At 42.5% G+C, this 21,773-nt stretch overlaps 1 protein-coding gene and 1 long non-coding RNA gene across 27 annotated transcripts in view; one reads left to right on the top strand and one right to left on the bottom strand.

The window, feature by feature from the left end:
- Positions 1–8,192: 8,192 nt before the first annotated feature.
- LOC146524683 (uncharacterized) lies at positions 8,193–11,204 on the top strand. Its single transcript, XR_014876494.1, has 2 exons — positions 8,193–9,415; positions 9,489–11,204. It is a non-coding gene; the product is annotated as an uncharacterized LOC146524683 (long non-coding RNA).
- LOC146524650 (protocadherin gamma-C5-like) overlaps positions 10,601–21,773 on the bottom strand; it is a 298,508-nt gene continuing 287,335 nt past the window's right edge. For 12 of the 26 annotated variants that reach the window (XM_085174258.1, XM_085174221.1, XM_085174272.1 and 9 more), the window contains exons 2-5: positions 18,732–18,790; positions 17,787–17,840; positions 14,826–14,923; positions 10,601–13,317 (exon numbers count right to left, since the gene is read on the bottom strand). In XM_085174258.1, the coding sequence (XP_085030384.1) occupies positions 13,034–13,317; positions 14,826–14,923; positions 17,787–17,840; positions 18,732–18,790 (495 nt within the window). In that variant the 3' untranslated portion in view covers positions 10,601–13,033. The remainder of the gene's footprint in view (positions 13,318–14,825; positions 14,924–17,786; positions 17,841–18,731; positions 18,791–21,773) is intronic. The other 14 variants (XM_085174288.1, XM_085174303.1, XM_085174296.1 and 11 more) reach the window with 3 other exon arrangements.

Here is a 21,773-nt window from a genome sequence, read left to right as displayed (position 1 = left end):
TATTAATTTACCTCAACTTTAAGTGAAAATATTTGTATTATTTATTAGGTTAAGAATGCATTTTTAAAGAGTTAACTTATTCTAGTTAAGACCAGTGTATTGATATAAGCTTATTTTCTGATTTGATCTGTAGTGATGTCTAATTGTTATGAGATTCAAGTCCTCCTGATTCCCAGACTCCCTCAGGCTCTTGTTGTGACATTTTGGGGAGTCGGGGGAGATTTGCATGTGTGTGTGTGTGTGCCTGTCTGTCTATGCCCTTATATGCGTGAAGGGGTTATGCTGGAGAAAAGAGGTCTGAACAAAGAAAGGGGGCAGTATAATTGGCTTCAGCGCTGCCAGACGACACAATGACACAGCCATTGATAGTGGAATGGTTTCCCGGAAGCAGTGGACCAATTGAGGAGCGGGAGGCTGTTTTTCACAGCCTCTGATTGGCTGGACGACAGAGACTGTCGGTCTCCAGGTAGCAAAGTGAACCTCTGAGCGTATCTGCCACCCCTCTGCCTCCTCTAGGAGGAGGGAGGGAGCGAGTGTTACATAGAAGAGTAGATGTGACCTCGGCTGTGGAGAAAACAAAACAATTAATTTACATTCAGAGAGCAGATTAGCTTTTATTTTCTGTATCGTCTCCCCCCACTGCTTCCTCATTCCTTCTCTTCTCCTGACCTAGAAGTTTCTGCATGTGTGTGTGTGTTTGCATATCTCTGGCTGCTACTAACATCACCATGCCAGGACTCTGAAATAAGTGTTTCATTTGTCTTTAACTTGGCTGTACACTCCACAGCTCCCTCTCTCTCTGTCTCCAGTTCTGAGAACTGTTATTTAGACTGGCCATTTCTCAATTTTCCTGCTGCTTCAGGAGAGAAACTCACACTACTGTGGCATTTAAACTCCATAGAAACAGTTTGAGTGACTGGTGAAACGCAAAAAAACAAAAACGGCTTCCCTGGTGTTTTTGAATGATGGCATGTGAATGCGTGAGGTTATAGTACATATTTGAATATGGAGTAAAAGTGCCTATTTGCATTATTTTGCATTTGCCTACAACCCGGTGCATAAATACACATCTGCGCATGTAGCTGCTGTCTGCTTCATTCGGCCTCCCTGCTTCAGCTATCATGTCTTAATGATATCCACTTGATCGAATTTCTCGGCTACTTGTATAACACTCTCCATGTGACACACAATTAGCAGACAATTAACATGGGCAAGGGAGTGTCAACCGATTGGCTGTGCCATCACCCCACTGAGTGACATCTCCATCATCACACCTCCTGTAGTCACCCTGAAGCAAATGAAATCTGTATTGAAATTGGAGTCCCTTTTTTTCTGTTGTGTCTGTTGTTTCTCTTTCCTTCAATGTCCGTGCCTTTCAAACAATGTGAATATTCAGTCGCCCCCGCCCATTTAGCTTTCTACATCCCATTCCTTTGTTTCTTTGTTAGAGAAAGGTTTTGATATCTGCTCATATTTTAGGCCTCTGTCACACAGACCTAGAGACCATTTGGGAACCACTGGTCATGACAGGAAAGATGTGTATGCCCTGACTGCGAGTGATTGCTGGAGCCACATTCACGCAGGCCTAGACACTGATCAGTGACCCTCTGACAACCACTGGATGCTGGCTTGGCTGCAAACATTAGCAAACTATCTACCAACTACCCACTTTTCCCAGATTCAACAGCTCGGAGAGGTGAGTATTTTCAGAGTAGTTGGCATCACAAGAAGGGTTTTGGTGTAGAACCCTCACCACTGGTTGGGAAATACATGTTTCCCTCAAAACTGGTGGTGTCCAGATGGTTGCTAAGCAGTCCCTAGCCTGAGGCGTTACCCAGAGAAGAACAACTGTTCTCATTGTCGGCTTCAACCTTCTTATCGTTCTTCACTTTTCTTGCTTACCATCCATTGCGTCCTTCCTCTCATTATCTTTAGTAATAGCACAGAAGCTTTTTCTGCTACTGCCATGATAACTAGCAGTAACATCACACGCAATCGACAATTTTAATTTCATTTTGTGCTCAAAATCCAGCGCGTGGTTCATCCCTCCAGATCATAATGTCTGTGTGGATGTCTTTCCACCCCAGATTTAAGGGGGGGAGGGGGGGGCACAGAGAGAGAGAGAAAGAGACAGAGCGAGAGAGAGAGAGAGAGAGAGAGGGTCGTCTGCTTTGCAGGCAGTGTGAAAAGATGATGCAAACAGAATATTAATAAACACCAAAGGTTATACAGCCACATGCACTGGCCATAGTGTTCACTCTACCGCCTCATTTTTTAAATTTTTCCCTCTCACATACACATAGGCAGTGGCTATACTTTCACAAATTCCTCTTATATATTTAGTAAAAACTGCTAGTAAAAACATTCGTTTTGTTGCTGAAACTCCTTCAGCAGCACTGTTAACACCTGTGCTTCTTATGGGGGCCAGGCAGAGATGTGTTCTCTCTGGGAAAATTGGGTGATAAATAAGGCACGAAACCGTGTGCCCCAGTGTAGAACAAACAGGTACTTAAACAGGTACTAAAATCCTGGATTTCCTTGACTGGGTTAATTTAAATAAAATTTTCTATTCTATTTATTTTGTTGTTTATTTTTGATGTTGATTTGATGTTTAGTATTTAATGTAGTCATGTATATTAATAGCACCACAGATATACCAAATAGAAGATATGTGATGTTGAAATACTGGAGGTGTTCTGTGGATCCTACTGGATGTTTATGGTCGGTGAGTAGTATTTATTCTGTAGTAGATGCTACTCAAGATTCGTAAATCCTACTCTTCTCTATTTTGGTTTGTGTTGGTGTAATTCTTTGGTTGGGTTAAGATAAGATATCCCAGACCTTCCCATGAGAAGTCGGCTGCAGTAAAAGATGACTGAAGTTGAAAGAATATTTGTATCCACGTGGAACCCCTCAGACTCTCTGGATCAGTAATATTTTTTATTCTGTGTGCGCACACATGCATGCTCACCACTCCCTCCTGCCCCCTATATGTCCATACACATTGGTGTGATGTAGGTAAGCTGTCAGTCAGCTGACCTACATTAGCTGAGCCTGCAGCACTCTGATTTCCTCTGGGGGCAGTAAGTCTGTGGGTGTGGTACATAAGTGTGCTCATGTTGTTGCTCATGCATCTCTTTTATGTTTATATGTGTGTGCCCATGTGTGTGTCCTACAGCTCAGAGGATGACAATCCTACATCTGCAGTGACATTTACAGGTTAAACGGTCTCACACTCGCATTACTGTTCTTACTCCAGATGATACATACTGATCTTTATTTACAGATAAATCTCTGGAGTGATGCTTTATATTGTATTTGAAGTTGACAGTGTATTTTTTGATGTTCACCTGGAAAAATAATTGTATGTGCTTTTATTTCTGAGCAAGGTCCAACCAGATCAGACACACAAGTTATTCTTTTACTTTAGTGGTGAAACAATCACATCGTAGACCAAATAGGTTATGCAAATAAAAGAAAAATCAGCTGTTGAAGAAGATTCATTAGGACAGATGTTTCTTGTCAGCACCTCAGCACCTTTCTTTCTTAATATGTAAAAACTGCTGAGGGTGAAGACACTCATTCTCCCTCCCAGAGAATCCCACCTCCATGCAAAGCACCTATTAGATACAATGACATCACTTCTTTGGTTACCGTGGTTACTTCAGTACCCATACCCGATTTTCCTTAAGCCCCCCCCATTTCTTGCGTGTCTTATGTGCCGTCCTGACCTCTCACTGCTATACCTCAATGTTTTCCCTTTCACGTGTCTCACGTCTCTTCTCCTCTCTTCTTTTGCTTGTTTCATCATCCCCATGTATACACTATTTCTCTTTTCTATATCCTTTGCCGTGTATTTCCAACAGTTCCCCCTTTCTTAAAACATGGGTTTTAAGAAAGTTTATTTTTTCTTTGTGCCTACAAGAGATTGTTCTCATTTTAAAGTGAGAGCTGGAGTAGCATCACAAGAGTAAAAGGAGGGACAAAGAAAACAAAGACAAAAGCAACCATGGCAAACAATGACCCACATAGAGGGAGAGAACACAGATGTGGACAAATGGCTGCAGCTGGAAAGGAATGATATCTTAAACAGGGGGCAGTAAACAATGTGGATGATGCTCAGTCAGGCATAGGATAAAGACCAGAGCAGGGGTGATGAGAAGGAAACATCAGGCCTGTAAACAGCTAAGCTGAGATTGGTGGACGGTTACAGTGCAGACGATATGAGGCACAGCTTTACTAATAATGAAGAGGATAGGGTGGATCAAGTGCTCCATTCAGCAACTACTCCAAATCTGTTCTGTAGAACACAAAGGTCCAGACAAGCTTGATTTTGAAGCATAGGGGGCAGTATGCTGCATTACCTTTCATTTTGCAGTCAGGCAGGGTAGGGGGTAAAGGAGAAGTATTGGAAGCCTTTATGGAGCTGTATTATAGTAAGCTGCTTACAGTCTGTGTGCTGTTCTGCATCTTTATGGGTGGGAGTGCAGAGAAAGGACAAAGAGGGAATGCATAGAGTGAAGGAGAACATAAAGATTTATCTTGGTCATCAGCAGACAGATGTTTGTTTTTGTCATCCAATCCACAACACCCGTCAGACCTCTTCTTTTTCTTCCTGGCTTCCACTTTTTAAAAATCTGCATTAATTATTTGTACTTTTTCCTCTCTCCTCCCCTCTCTGCTTCCATCCCTCACATCCTAGCAAGCTACTCCGTGTAATGCCCCCCCCCCCCCCCCCCCCCCCGTTTGCTGCATGGTCTCAGAGAGGTAATCATCCCCGCCGCCATCCCTCGCTACCACCCAACTGAGTTGAGAGAGGAGGGGGATGCGGAGGGGAAGGAGGGGAATGGATGTTGGAGGTTGCCATGGAAACTGAGAGTCTTTCGCACTCCGACATCATCTGTTGTTGCATGGCGCGGAACGGGCGCATGAATATTTGAGCTTTATGGACACCGACAGACGAGTGACACAAACTGAACTCTGTGGACTTCCACTACCCTCTCAAATGGAAAGAGAGGAGTGGAGGGAAGCAGTGGAGGGATGAATAGATGGATGGACGTCAGGCGGGGTCACAAAGGCAGACTGACAGACCTCAATTTTTAATCTAGGGCAGAGAGTCTGGTTATCTGGCTTTAGCAATAAAGAAAGAAGAAAATGGATGTAGTGACAATTGTAGAGATAAAAATAATGGGGAAACATTGAAAGAATTTGACCAAATAAATTAGGTTTGTGTGTTGCCAAAAATGTGGAGAATATGATCGGGGGAGAGAACAAAGAGACTGGGGAAGGGAGGGAGAGGGATGGTAGTGACGTATGATGAGAGCAGTAAATCAGGGCACTGGAACTTGCCCCCCCCCCCCTTCTCTGTCTTCTTCCTCTTCGTTTCCCAGAACATCCTGCAGTATTTTCTAATTAATCCTCTCAGAGGTTTGTTTTCTGCCTGCTGTTGATGCACACACGCCTCCATGCAAACAAGCTAGTCACAACTCCTGCAAATTTCTAAATGAGGCAGTGAACCATTTTGGGAAGTTTAATTGTGCACAGTCTGACTGCACTGCATCAGAAAGCAAAGACAAGAGAACAAATATTTTCACTGGCTTTTAGCTCTTATCTCCCTTTATGAGGTTCTCCTGGCACCTTTGATATATCTTTATAACAGATAATGCACTTTTCTTCTGTAGGAATGTGCTTGGCTTTTTTTCTACATTTTTATCTGGTACAGTGATCACTTAGAACCTCTGGTATGTCTTGTATTTGAATTGATTTCCCATGTTTCCAGACTAAGTTCCCAGGTTCCTCCTCTGCTGATGGGTTTAACACCTGTCCCAGAGGTTGTGGCGTGCAGCAGAGTGTCCCACCAACACTGGTGACATTTAGATGACTGTCAGAATGTGAGATATGGCTCTTAAAACATTCCCATGATCCCAGTTGATGATTTCAAGTGTTGATGCCCGGTTTGCTTTTCCCTGGGGTTTCACAAATATGCTACATTCTCATAATTTCTGTGTGTGTTTGTGTGTATGTGTTGTAGGCTGTCTGTCTAAAGACTGTGGCTGCATTTCTACTCATTCTGGAGATGCTTGTGGGATTTCCAGAAGGGAAAGCATTCAACCTGATAGCCGGTGCTTGATATTAGTGGGTGAATTTGACACATGGTTTGTGTCCCAGTTAGTTTTAGACAGAAACCATCTGGTTTCACACCTTGTTATTACCAACAGCAATTCAAGAACTGAGCAAGTTAGCTTTTTTATTTTTATTTTTTTATGCAAGCTATGTCAGCACGTGTAATGAATTTGTTGATGTGTATGCTCCCTGAAGACCTCGAGATTCTCTCCTAATTGGACGTATTTTCTAAACAATACTGCATGACTCTACTGGAAAGGGGATCAGTTACAGGGGCAGTTTACGGGACACAGCGGTGCAGTGGGGAGAGAGGGGGAAAGTAGAGACTTGCTTGATGATGCACGCTTATTAGCCCGAAATATCCATGCAGCAGCTGCACCATTTCCGCAGCAACACCTGTCGCCATGGTGCTGAGTTGTCGACATGCCTCTGTGTCAATGTCTGCATGTCTGGAGGAGCTGCGCATTCACAGCGTGTCCGACCTTTCAGACCCACCTCTCTCCCACACACACACACTTAACCTCCTCGGTTAATGTTCTGGTATGTCTAAAATCTAATACATGCTACACAACATCCTTCACATGCAGCTGTGTCAAATGCACACACACACACATACACACACGCCCGCGAAAACAACAAAGAGTAAGCTGGCGTTCTTTGTTGAATCCTTGAACATTTTATTTTCTGGTTTCCTCTCTGTTCCAGCCTTCATCATGGAAATCTGGAATTTTCTGTTACCATGACAACCGCAGCTGGTGGAGGCAATGGATTAGATCCTCTGCACTGTGCTGGGGGTGTGGTAGCTGCATAGGGAGCGGGGTGGAGGACTGCTCATGGGGTGTATGGTTGTTAAAAGGGATTGGGGTTATGCTAGAGTGTTGTGTGTGTGTTTTTTTAGTGTGTGTATGTGTGTGTGTGTGGGTATTAGAGTGTGTAGAAACAAGGTGGGGGGAGAGGATGCCCTTAAACCACTTTACACCAGATGGAAGCTTTTGATCTCCTAAAAAAATAACACACACATTGTTCCATCCTGTTGGGGAAATTAAAACCAAACTGCACTTTCTTATTTTATGTTGTCTGCGACCTTTGACTTGATGCAGTCCTCATATTTTCACTCTTCTCTTTCACTGGCTTACAAAGCAATTAACCCTGTGTCTGTAGCAGCCTAATGTCAGCCTTCTCTTTCCCTCAGTCTGTCTTTCCCTTCTCAATTCCTGTCTCCCCGCTGTCTCATTTCCATCCTCCCAGCTGAGAAAACAGGAGCGAGAACACTTGGCAAAGAAGATGAGGGGAGAGAGAGATGAGGAGAGAGGGGGCTTTTCAGATGAAGAGAAAAAGGGTTTGTGGCTTTGAAAGGGAGCATTGTATTCTTCCTCCACATTGCTACAGCTCCATCTCTGTGATTTAGTCGAGCCAGCAGCCAGCACATTACTGAGTCTCTTTAAATCAGGATAGTGTTAGCCTTAGCAACGTTCAGGCTCCAGCGCTCCAATGCTCTTTCTTAATGACCTCCCCTTCTTCTTTCTGCCTTAGAGCAGCAGATTCCCTGTTAACGCTGCCCTATGAACACATTCCTCTCTGCTGAAATAATAAATGAAAGCAGACTTTCATTTATGAAAACTAACTTTCCATTCCTTTCTGTCAATTAATCTTTTATAAGGAACATTCATCCTAAAAACAGCAGTTTCTCTCTTTCTCTGGCTCTGCACTGCAAGATTCCTGCTTGATAAAAATGGAGGTCAGTCAGTGTTCCTGCTGGATTTAGATTCTGCTTATGATGAGTGGTTGTTAATTTACACACACACACACACACACACACACACACACACACACACACACACACACACACACACACACACACACACACACACACACACACATACATACATACATACATACATACATACATATATATATAACTTCATGTCAGGGTTATTCCCGACAAAAGCCCAGATTAAGCTTTATCCTTTCAGTCTTCCAGTGTGCATATCCACAAAACAGACCTCTGTTCTCCAACATGTGGTGACCCTACATATGCAGAGACAGCTGCTGGAGTGAGAAAGGGGGGAGGGGGGGCAGGGAAGGAAGAAGAGAGGAAGCCAGTGAAGGAGGATGAGGGGGGGGGGGGGGAGAGAACTCCTTCCTTTGATTTTACTACTGTGAGGTTAAAAAACAGTAAATGGGCGCGGAAACTCACTTCCTGTCCCGCCACTAGCGACCCATTACGTCACATCCTGCTCTTTCTTCACATTGATTAAGTCTTCCTTGGCCTGAAATGAGATCCTTGTTTCCTTGCGCGGGAAGTTTCTGGCAGCTCCCACACTGACGAGGAAGAGAGGAACCCGTTTTCTTATGTAGGCGTGCGATGTGAATTATAGCTCAAATGATAATACATTTTAATTATTGTGGGTGCTCGTGGGTGTGTTTTGAATGTCTGGGTGTGTAAGTGTCTCTGTGAGCTGCCACATCTCTGCTTCCATGTGCATGTATCACACTGAGGATATGACGAAGCCTGGTCTTCTGGTTTGTGTCCAGGCTGTGTCACTAATGCTGTTATCGTACACAGGCTGCCCATTGTCAGGTTCTAGTCTGCGACTGCTGTACATCACTGATTTGAAGTTTTTTTTGCCTGTTTGTCACACTATTGTGCATCTCTGTGTGTGTATAATCAGTAGGAATGTGCTCAATTAAGCGAGATGGGGTAGGGGACATAAAGGGGGCAACAGAAGAACAATCTCCTCATTCTGTTGGGTCTCCCCTTGGGGAAATTTGTGACACATGGGGACAGTCAGGGCAGCAGGAGTCTGTATGAGTCACAGGATGACAAACATCAGCTGACAAAGAGACTATAAAGCTATTTTAAGTCCTACTTGTATATGCATTATATACCCATACGAACAGCACCTCAGTTTCCTTTCATTGATAGAACCACAATAGGCTCTAAAATGGAAGCTCATATTTTATTTCTCCAAATGGGGACAAGCCCACAGTGCCTTATTACCTCTGACTCATCTCCTTGTGTCTGTGTGTGTGGGATATTCTCCAATCAGCTCTGCCATGTTCTCTACATATGGCTCAGTCGGTTGCCAGGTTTGACTAATTGCTGAATATGTTTATCTTTCCGCAGGTCATTCAGCTCAGCCAGGCCCTGAGCAGAGCCAATAATGGCCACTGGATATATCTGTAATGAAGATGTGTTGAACAGAGCAAAGCATCCAGCGCTAGGGCTGATGGTTACTGTGGCAACCATATAACTCAAGAAGAAAGTGGCAAGAGGAGACGGCCATTTTGGGTATGTGAATCTGCAGTGATTGATGGTGGAATGCTGTTGTGTGGAAAAACTGGATTGTTCTTTGTCATTTCAGGTATGATTAAATAGCTCCAGTAGCCGCTGGTCTTGCATAATCTTCAGGCAGTAACCTGGACTCTGAAAACCCACAACAGTAGGCATAACGACCTGATTCATGGCCGACACATCCTCTCTATCCCTCCAGTTTCTCAGTCCCTCCTTCCATCCCCCAACATCTGCAGCAGTGGGCTGCTCCTTTTGTTTTGCTTAGTGACGTCCCGTGGGCTATTTATAGGGACATGTGTTATTGTGTAAGATCTATTGAAATGCCCAAAGAGCATGTGCAGGCATGTTCCCTATGGTGGCCCCAACTTCTGCAAGAGGAATGATAGAAAAGCGTGTCGCTCTAATATCAATGAGTTGGAGAAGGAAACAGTTTATAGAACAAGCTCTATGATTATCTTACATTTGACCTCAGTACTATTTTACTTTCCACCATGCTTTAATTATAACGTCCAGACTTCAGTTTGAGATCTTGGTGATCAGTTTTAGAGCTCTGCATGGTCAAATGGCAGCTTACAATAGTGAACTCTTGCACACATATGTAACATGCAGGTCTTGTTGGTGGTTCCTTATACTACAGTGAAAACTAAAGGAAATATTACCATTACGTTTGAGATCAATGGACTCTATTGAAACTTTTAAAGAGCAGTTTAGTACTTATTTGTATAGGCGTACTAATTGTTTTTGTGAAGCATATCCTTATCTAGAAAGATGCTAAATAAATCAATTTTACTGACTTACTTAATATGCTGTGCTGTGCTTTTTCTTTGTAAACAAGGAATACTTTTTTGGCAGCTGTAGTTCTGAGCCCTATTGAAAAAGGATCAGAACTTATATCATCAATTTAACATGTTTTTGATTAAGCCATCCTAGTTCCTGTAAATTATTTGTAGCTTCATAGTTTGCTTTTTAAAGAAACCTGAAATTAAAGAAGACAAAAGGCTTCTGGGATTAATTAGTAGTGCTGCAGCCACAGGGTTAAAACTCCAAGAAGCATTTAAACTGTTTAGCGAGTGCCATTAATATTGTTAACAGTGTAATGATGCTCCGAGTTACCTCACTCAGTCTCTAGCCTGTGAGAGAAATGAGAAACAGCAGCGTTAACACAAACCACACGCATAAGTATTTTTAAAATGAATCTTTTTATTTGAAATGTCAGTGTTCAAGAGAAAATAAAACAGCAATATAAATATTAGCATAAAAATAAGAGAGTAACACAGGGGTATAGCGTGGGGTTTAAGCATTTGATAAGAAAGATAATACAGCAGGATAGAGTAGGATTAATTCAGCAGCGGACGGACTTACACATATATAATATTTATAATCATTTGTTCATATGGACAGAAAGAGAATGAGAGGCATTCTTTCACAAATGCACAAGATAAAATCACCGCAAAAGAACATTAAGAGGTTACAGAAGGATAGAAACTTTTCCATTTTTTTTTTCTTTTGTTTTGTATCTTTACAGGGTGATAAAAGATAGTAGAGGGAAAATAAACACAAAAATATGCGCAACACATACCACAAGTTAACTAGTCTACGTGTGTCACTTCTTTTACTTATCTAAAGTTATCTTTATCAGTTATTTACACTTAAGTGTTAGTTGGCTTCCATGGTGCTTAGTTACTACATTGCAACACAAACTGCTGAAGAACATCTCAATTTTTTTTTTATTATTGTTTTTTTTTTAACTGTGGTTTTCTTAAATTTTTTTTTCTTAAAAACAAAATGCAACACATTCCAGTAGTAAGCCACGCCTTGTGGAGAGGGACTTTTATTTTGAAAATGTTGGACATGGTCCCTACTATACAAACACCTGGCTCATACCATCGACAGGACTCGTGTTTATTTACAGTGGGGAAGAGCCTCACAGGACTAGGGAGTAGAGGGGGAGAGGTGAGGGGTGAAGAGGTTGAGGTTTCCCATTGGTGTCAATGGAAGAGAGAGATTTCAAAGGGCTTGTGAGTGGCATCTCCTCACTAACAGGGACAGCTGCGCTTGGCTCTGTTGACCTCTACTACAGTCAGTGCATTTGAGAGAGTTTCTGGGGTGGGCAGGTCAACTGTGGTTCCTCTGTACATTCAGTGGGTAGAGCCAAGGATGTTTACCACCCCCTGATCGATACAATGGTGCCACCTCAGTCTGTTTACCTCTCACCATACCACTTCCACTCTCCCTAACCCACCCTGCAAGCTGCCTTTTTTTTTTCTTCATGCTGTTGTACGTGTCCAGGAGTCTGACAGAAGGATAGACGGCAATGTAAAAACTTCATATCTTATACAAACACTTTCTCTATGCTATCGAATCGTTATCTCCCAAAGAAAAGACATGATACTGTGCCACATCAAGACGTTTCTTCAGCACTTGAGGATGGTGAAGGAAAATACTCCATCGAGGCCCTAAAGGCCTGCAAGGTGTCTAGAAACTCCTAAGCACTTAAGTTTACCACATCTACATGTTTCCCTAAAGACTGAAGTGATTACAACCCCTACATCATCTTAAGAATACTAACAGTGCATTTCTTTTTGTTTGGCTCTCAATATGGGGGTGGTGAATGAGGGAGGGACACGAGCTGAGTGTGAGGAGGGGAGGGCAGGGGGGTGCGGGGCAGCAAGACATATCTGTGCCCATCTTGGAGGTGTTGCAGAAGAAGCCAGTCCCTGCTGCTGTACCACTGATATGGACAGCATGGCTCGTGACTCCACGACACAGCGCCGTGCAACCCCCACTCTTTGCCAGCCCTTCCTCCGGGTGCATGCTCAGGTCATAAAAATATCAGAAGATTAAAATCTTTTTTTTTAAACTACGATTACAAAAGTAATTTTCATTTTGCGTCAAGTAAATGCTACATGTGCATTATATTGACCTGCGATTGGAGGGACGATAATAGATTCAAGATGTCCTCCTCCTCTGCTTTTGCAATGCATAGTTTGCAATTCTAAACTAGTATATGTGGTTTGAACCTTAATGAGCATGCAGAAGAGTTTGTAATACTTGTCAAACAACAGCCTTAAAGTCAAAGGACTTAACGCTTTAAGGCCCAGCAATGCTGACCCTATTAGCAATCTAATGGATGGCAACTAACGTACTTTACAACAGCTGACTTTCCACTTCATGGAAAGTTCACGAAAAAATCAAACGTGAAAGACATTAACATTTCATTTCTGAATACATCACTGCGTATAGTCTTGTCATCCCAGCAAGGTTGCTTACACTGAATCTCTTTGTCCAAGTTTTTGTTTTGTATTTTTGCCAAAAAAAAGAGAAAGAAATATGGGCGGGGGACAGTAACCCCCCACACCCAGCCAAATATATCTACCAACAACGGTTATGTGAACAATAATAGACCTTAAGCACAGCACAAGTTAGAAACACTAACAGCTTTCAACACATTCAGATTCTTTGAGGCATTCAAGACACTTTCAAAGAACTTTCAAAATCGCCCATGTGGTCACAAGTGATTTGCTGTCAATATTTAAGATATCTAATGGTGGGGTGTGGAGGGTTAATTTCTCATCAGATCAGGCTCAGGTTTATCATTCCTTCACCTATTCACATCTACTTCTTCTCCTTCTTGGTGGACTTCTTCTTCGAGGCTGGAGTCTGGGCGGCCTTGGGGGGCTCTGGTTGAGCTGAGGCCTGAGGAGGGGGCAGTGCCTGTTGGGTGGCCTGCTGGGCCGTGGCCTGCTGCTGCTGGGGGTTTGAGGTGAGGGTGGCCGTGCTGCCTGGGATGTAGACGTTCTGACGATAGTCTGGCACGTGCTGCAGGGTGAACTGGGGGCTGTAGCGGGTGCTCAAGCCCATAGTGCCGGGCCCGAGGGTGGCTGTAGCCTCACTCACTTCTAGGGGGAAGAGAGACAAAGTTGGGGGACAAGGGGTGAGGAGGGAAGAGGACAGAGGGATGAAACTTGTTAGAAAAGCATTTGGAAGAATATCTAGTATAAACAGAAGAGGTGAAATTAAATGGGACATAAAAGGAAATTAGAATACTTTGTACAGGAGAGTAAAAGGAAATTCAGTCTGAACATCAGGTTTAGTTCAAACAAAAACATAAAAAGACTGAAGTGAACCTAAAAAGTAAAGATATGAACAAGAAGAAATATTAACAAAAGAGTGAAGAGGATTTTCTTTTTTGTTCAACATGGTTGCTGAAAATGTCTTATTCCTCTGTTTGTCTGGCTTTCCTTTTCTTAAAATAAAATAAAAAAATCAGGCATGCCCTGTTTCTGTGAGTGCGCATGACGTAGCTGCTCAGCCCATAATTCTCCCACAGCCCCTGCATTGCAGAGCCAGGGAACAAACCCTCCCTCCCCCATTCTCTGGTTCATCTCAGCCTCCATAAACACACACATGCACATGACATTTGCAGTTCTAACTGTGCTGGAGCTAAAGTCATTAGAGAGAACACTTTTTTATTACCTTCTCCTCTGAAGTGGAGCGCTAATTAAATGAATTGTTCCTGCATTGTGTTTATCGGCACAGTGACATTAAGCACAAAGGAGAGATGACCTTCAGTATTTATCACACGCTCAGGCTTGTTCCTTCCTCCCTGATGGCTCAAATTGTTCATTCTGTCTAACATGCAGGTTACCACCACATAACCATCTCGCCATTTCCCAGTGATGGAAAAAAAATGTCACACACCAGGGCCCAGTTCCCAGTGTCCAAGAAGGGGGGTGGGACGGATTGGTGGTGAAATAACACTGGAAGTGACGACTTGAATCTGTTTGCCAATAAACCTCGTCACATTCGTCTCTCCATCATCACCATCTTTGTATAATTTGTGTTTGCCTGACGCTACATTTGGTCTTGGTAATCCTGCTGTTTCCTGCGTACTTTTCTATGCGATGACAAAGCCTGAAGATGAGTCACTGTGTGAATTCAACTCAGTGCTGCCTAAGCAGTCACTGCAGGGACAGAAGGGACAGGACAGGAGGGGGAGGATGTGTGTTGCAACATATAGGAATCATATAGGCTTTAATGTTACATGAATGTACGAGTAGCCCTTATAGCTTACTGCTTATAGTAAAACATTAAACATGTGATAAGTGTGTACAGTGGAAACGTGTCTCACTGTTGTGTTATTATATTCAACAAATCAGCTTTACTACATCAAGGAAACTGTGGGAAGTAATACTAGGTTCACGTCCACTAAATGGAAACGCCAGCGTGGACAGACAGAGCTTTATCAATGACTGAGTCTGGCTTGTTGCTCTCCAACCAAACAAGAAGCTAAACAAACCACCACTTCCCACGCATCCTGATGAGAAGACGAGCAATAAATAGGCTTGGAAAAGAGATGGTGGAACTCATAGGAGGGACGAAAGCGGTGACGAGGTATAGGACCCACCGTTGGCTGCAGCCATCAGGGCTTGGAGCTGCTCAGCTTCAGTAGGGGGCTGGGGCCAGGGGCCAGTTCCCATGGCAACCTCAGGTCCTCCAGTTGCCCTGTGGAAAAAAAAAATCGGGAAAAAACACATGTAAATAAATTCTCCTCTACAGTGGATCTATGTGTGTTTAGCTTGACAGGATGATGTAAAGCAGAGCAGCTGATGGTGAAATACACAACCTGAGGAGAATAATATGGGATGTATAGTACGCAAAACAGAGTGTGTCTCACACACACACACACACACACACACACACACACACACACACACACACACACACACGCTTAAACAGATTATTGTAAAGGCATGTGCAAATGCTTCTGGACACACACATGGTAGCAAGTTTGTTCACACATTAATTGTACAGCGGTCACACACTCGCCTGTATGACCCTGAGCAACGCGCCGTCTAGTAAATCTGATTAAACGTATTTAATGATCCCACCTTTAAAGGAAATAGCTGTCTGCATAGTCGCACATGCAGCGCTCAGTGAGCGCTGAACATTTCCATCTGGACGGGCTTCATGTTCAAAGGCTGGTTTATTTAAAAGCTGTAATTTGCATGTGGGGGTAACAGCGGAGAAAGCAGACTTGTATGCTTTGAGTATGCTCACCTACTTATTTCTATTCCCATGCATGTAACACGGCAACACAAGCTCTGCAACTGAGAACTAGGTCACAATGTTTGAGTCTGTTCCCAAAGTGCTAATAAACCCCCAATTTTAGATTTTTAGTGTCAAAAAACAACAGTGTGCTATCTTCATGCTACTGGTAAACTATCATAAAATATAGATAAATGTCATTTCACTTCATTAGAAGCCCTGCATGAGACTCGAACATCATTTAAAACCATTATAGCAGTAGTATGGCTAATTCATCACCAGCATTAAAAAAAGTAACATTTAACTACTCTCAGCCATGTAAACAGTGGGTCAGAGTGTTGAAACAAAGGCTTTTTGACTGTATGGGCTAATAAAACCCCTCAGGACACTCAGTGGAGGCCATGGGTAAAAGATTCTGTTGGTATGTGCAGCTGGAAATGACAGTGACACAGTGAAACTGTGTGCTACTTTCCTAATACAAAGATTTTAGAAATAAAGGGGCAAGGCAAGACAGTCTGTACAGCGTTATAGCACACAGAAAACGTTTATAGTACTCAAGATGGTTAAACTTTTAAGTTGAACTTTTTATGCATGAAAAAACAGAGTTGTAGGCTCATCCTACAGCATAATATTAACCTCAAAGCAATAACCAGAGTCATAAAAAACTGTTTACAGTAATGCAAAGGATGCTATGGCCCCCACACAGCCATGAACACCAAATCGTTCTGGCCAGAAGAAAATGAGCTAGCCAAGATGTTTGCACTTAGCAGGACTGGTGTTATTTTAAAGGGTGATTATGCCAAATGATTTTTTAATGTTGGCGTTCCTCTTTATGAAAAGTAAATATATTTAAGGATTTGCAGCTTATCTAAAACTTCTGCACAATAGACAGTGTGTTAAATGCATAGGATGTAAACAAGAAAGCTCCTTTCTACTTAAAACCAACTAAAAAAGCAATCAGACAAATTGACCCGATCTGGGGAATAAAGAGAAAGTAAAAGACACGTTAAGAGAAAAAGTGAAAAAGGAGTTTGAACACAAAAGCTTGGCTCTGTTTAAGCGCAGGTTGCCAGACTGCACTGCCAAAACACTGAAGTGGTTTTCAGCTCAGTGCCAGAAAGAGACCGAGGAAGAGAAACATGTATGTCTTGTGCCAAGCAGCCAATGAGAAACAGACTGGATAGGAGCACCCTTGGTAAGGCCAGAAGCAGCCATTTTGTGCCCCTTCATGCTAAATTAGCATTATTTTTCTTATCATATCCTCTAGTTGAGTTAAGTGTTTCCTGTGGTCAGGATTATCACTTCCTGTGGGCTAAGTTGTACATTGTGGTCCAGAATGATGTCCTCAGTTGGCCAGTCTGGGCTATCATTGTCCTTCGGTTTCCTTACATGATATGTTTCATCTTAATAGATGCCTTTACTTGTCGCTTTTCAGGGAACCTTCAAGAAATTAAACCACAGTAGGAAAAGGTAAAAAAAAACAAAAAAAACAAAAACAAAAAACCCTCCTGCAGCTCTTTGCTTCTTTTTAATCCCCTCCAACCAATGAAGCACAGAATCAGTGGTTAATGTTTTGATTTCACACAGAATTCAAATGCCACTCTATTTAACCATTTATTCCACTGTGTCTTACTTTTTTTCCTTTTTCCCTATCACAGGCTATATTTTATCATTTAAACCCATTCCTCTAGTCACATGGTGTACATGCTGACATCTATTATATCTGCATGTCAACCTCTAGTGCTTAAATCAGACTCCCGATTACTCCATCTAGGAACATCTCAACCTCTAACAGGCATTTTAAACGATCAGTCATGACACAGACGTTGTCATTGTCCTCTGGTTTATAAGTCACATGAAAAAGCTGCATGTGGTGGTGTTAAGCTACAACCATCACAGACATACATCAAAGGCAACACTGTATGGTAGGCAAATCTCAAAGGAGAGAAAAAGAAGAGCTCTCAGACTATAATGACTTTATGTATAGCACACATACAAGGCATAGCAAATCTACAAAACACTGCACACAAACTGAAAAAACGTGTCACAATCCTTTCTACGCCACAGCAGGCATTGTGGCCTATGCACATCGATCAACAAATCCCATCAAACTTTCGGGGAGACTAACAGAAGCTATGGGTTAGGTACAGCTACACACAGCACAGCACTCAACTGCAGTGCACTAACTAAAAGATTTTAGTCACTCTCTGCCCTTATCAGCTGACCAAGTTCCTCTTTCACTGAACGGCGGCAAATGTGATCCCTGATCAGCTGCTGAGGACATAAAGTGACCATACAGGGCCTACGTCTAAATCGGTACCTTGTCCCATTCTTCGGCGTCCATCGTATGTGTGTACCGTACGGCATGTGGGGACTAAAAACACAACAAGTTATACACCCTGAAAAGAACTACTGTGTATTTGTATATGCTTTAGATCTTGTTTGGAAAATGCTGAGTCAGCCACATACTTTTCAAATACAGGATGTGAATGACATAACTGTTGAGAGGTAAAATAAAACCCAGTGGTTTCTAAAAGTGCAGTAGCCTGTGTTTGCGCCTAACATTTTCCTGAAAACATTGCCTGTGTGTTTCAGGGACAAACCTCGACTCATAAGATCTGTTGCACAATCACAACTGCGTACACTACATGGGCAAATATCAGTGACAAAGCAATCAACACAGAATGTAAAGTAAACAACACAACTGACATTTAATAAGGCAAGTAACTGACGTCAAGAAAATGTGTTTTCAAGTGACGTGGCAGGAAAAAATGAAGAGAGCAATAAAGATAAATGCACTATCCCATCCCCTCCCCTGCTAGCTCTGGTCACTGTTCCTCATCAGTAGTACTGAGCGATGGCGCACAGGCTCAGGGAGCGCAGAGAGGAAAGGAACAGCAGGGGTGGGGGAGGGGGAGTGGAAGCTGCAGCAGCCATTTTAGAAAGCAGCCTGGAAACAGGCAGAGATGCTTTTCACGACCTTACTGAGCAGAATCATGCAATCAGCTGGAACAAGAAACTCATCACCACTGGAATAAAATTTGAAGTCACATAAAAATGTTTGCTTGTGATGCCATCTGTACTTTAAAATCAGATGGCACACTGCAGATAGCAAATTATTATGGTTACAGTGCTCACTACCATCCCCCCCTTTTTAAAAAAAAACCCTCACCCCTTTTACTCTTTTTCCCCTTGACAATCAATAACATGATCTAGATATTACTGCGGATTTCAGCTGAATCAATGTGTTACTCTGCTTACTCACCCGCTAGGTCCGGGTCGTTGTCCCTGTGTGAAGCGCCAGTCATTGTTGGGAGGCTTTTGCTGTGAAGAGAACAGAAGATGCAGTATGAAATATATGTTTCATCGCAACAACAGCAAGATGTTTCTAAGGCGCAGTTTAGTGTTTTTTATGCATTTGGTTTGTAGTTGAGATGTGTGCAATGACGATGTATGCCTGTGTGTATCATTTGTCTTTACAGTTTTTCACCGAGGCTCATCAAAGCATTACAGATGTCCATGAATAACTGTACCTTCAGGCATCCATGTTGTCCCAAACACTGTGGGGCATAAACTGAGCACGCACACATACACAAAAACTACAGGTCGACTTAAAAAATAAGGAAAAAAGAAAACCCTCAAAACTAAAATCAAAAGACCGACATCATCTAAAAGAGAACGTGGTAATTTAAGTGGGCAATCGGCTTTGCACCAAAGTGGCCAGAAGCTGAACTGGACGTCCAAATGACTTGCATCTGAAAGGATTATTTCAGTGGATGACAGTACACATAGAGATGTGTCTAAAATACTGAGCTTGCCAGCTCATGAGTGGAAAAATGAAGGCAAACCAAAACTATGACACTGACAAGACTTTTAGGAGACACACAGACAGACTGATTAGCTTCCCACACTGCTTCTTATAAAAATCTCTTTTAAAGAGTCAGAGGACAAAAGCTGCTTCTAAGTTTTGGATACCAAAACTTAGAAGCAGTGATAAAAGCCTCTCCCATCTCTGCATGCTTCTGCTGTCTATTAATGTCTTCAACCCCTTTGCGGTTTTGTCCATCTCTACCTCATGGGCCATGCCACCATGTCTCTCTCTAGCTCTTTCCCTCCCTCACTCTCTCTGACTCTCTTGTTGTGCAGTGATGCGGTGAATAGACCCGTGGCTTGGCTCCAGATTCTGCTGCCTAATCGACACAAGAGCTCCCTGGAGAGAGAGGCCAGCAGAATGATGTGCTGCATTATTAAAAGAGCTGTTCTACCCAAGGGAATGATGGAAAGAAGCAAGAGAGCAGAGAAAAGTGAAAGACAGCTACACGCAAGGAGCAGTATTGACTGAGAATCTGTTAGAATACAGGTAAATAAAGGAATAAAGGTTAGTGACCACACAGGACCAAACAGGGAAATACAGTTTGTTGGAACAGCCTGAAGACAAAACAAGTGAATGTAACTGCAGGACCTGAAGACACTCCCAACAGAGTTGAGTGTGCATGATGAAAAAGTAATGGAAGCAGTAGCACAGTTGCTTAACGACCCCATAATGCATGTAGCGTTGAGTGAAAATAGCTGTCGGTGGATTCAGTTTCAGTGTTGTTTTCATGTTGAACACAAGTCAGCTCTCCGGAAGAGAAAAACAAGGTCCGTTACAGACAGGGTTGCTTGGTTATTCCTCGTAACAACTCGCAAGCTTTTTATTACAGTGTGAAATGTTTTTAATGGGTGAAGATGAGAGGGAGGGTGAAAAATGAACTCTCATCCTCCTTCACGGCAGAGCTCGGTCGATGGTTAAAGTCTAAAATTGGACACAGAGATGTGTATGCGTGGGCATGTAAATCTGTCTGAGTTGTAGGGAGAAAAAAATATCAGCAGTGAGGGGAAGCAAACATCCACAGAGAGAGAGACCCAGCATTCCAGCTGCGTGAGTTGTTCTCACCACACACTTTCACAGACAAACACTGATCGTTTTCAAGGTCAAATCCCAATGCAGGCATGTGGAAAGAAGGATAACAGACTGTACTGGAATATCTTCCTGTATGCTTCCTTATGGAAAGCCGGGTGTAAGCAGACAGATAAAACTAGGCTTTCTCCAATGCTTATTGGCTTGAGTTTTTTTTTTTAAGTAAAACTGAAGACAAACCGATGTGTGTTGCCAAGGTTTTAAATTAAGGTGGTTACAACAACAACAGTTTCTAGGTAAAACAAATCCCAACAGTAAAACCTATTACCGGCTTACAGAGACAAAATCTAATTGACTTCATCTGCAATTATCTGAGGAGCTTTAGCTGTGCTTGTTTCTTTATGATTTGTTCTCTTTAATGAGTCGGTCACTAAAGAAATATGAATGAGGTTATTACAAATTCACAAGCTGTTTTTCTTTTTTTGAGAGCAAGCTAAACGTAAGCATGGAGAGAGAGAGAGAAGGTCAGACAGACTATCCAGACATGCTGCCAATGAAGAGACAGATTACAGCTCTGCGGGTCTGACTTCTCATCCCACAGAAAGACGATCATATTAGACCTGGAAGATTTAAAAATGGGTCAATCTACTTCCCTTACATCTCTGAGTTGAACCAAAGAGCTTTGAAGGATCTCCAGGTGAATTAGAACCTGGCTGGATTCCTTAGCTACCTCACAGTAATGTGCATAAAAGCTCAAAAATATAAAGAGAACTGGATTTAGGAACAGGAAGGTCAAAATCATGGTATTCAAATCTAAACTGCCGACTTCAATACTGTTTTAATTTGCACCGTCACAAAAAAGGATCACAATGAGTAGTGTTTGACTATGATATTCCTCTCCTTTAAACAAACATCATGACTCAACTAATCATAACCTCTGAGGACAGTTTTACTGAACCGCATGAACCAGTATGTCCCATGCACAGCTCTGTCATCCATTAAAAAAAGCATATTTACAAAAAACACTTGGCCTAACTTTGTGCCAACCCTTATGAACTCACACAAGCTTAAAGACTGAAATACTAAACGGTAACATTCAGATCTTGATGCAAATGACAAACAAAAAAAAGAAGAAGGGAAAAGGTGGGTTATGACTTTGCAGTGAGTCAAAATGCTTCGCATCCTTTAATATACTGTCATTTTAACCCAAGTCTTATGTGAAAGCACATTATTGAAGAGAGTTTGCCAAGAGAGCACACTGCAAATGAATAAAGGATACAAAGAGGGGCAGTGGGAAGGATTAAGGCCCCAGGGACCTGCTAAAATTACACACTACTGGAGGGCTCCTCCTGCCTGATGCTTTTTACACACAATCTCATGCATGCAGGCACGCAAACACCCGTAGTG

Source organism: Neolamprologus multifasciatus, chromosome 2 (genome assembly GCF_963576455.1).
Source record: "Neolamprologus multifasciatus chromosome 2, fNeoMul1.2, whole genome shotgun sequence".
Taxonomy (NCBI): Eukaryota; Metazoa; Chordata; class Actinopteri; order Cichliformes; family Cichlidae; genus Neolamprologus; species Neolamprologus multifasciatus.
This window is presented reverse-complemented; position numbering and strand designations above follow the sequence as displayed.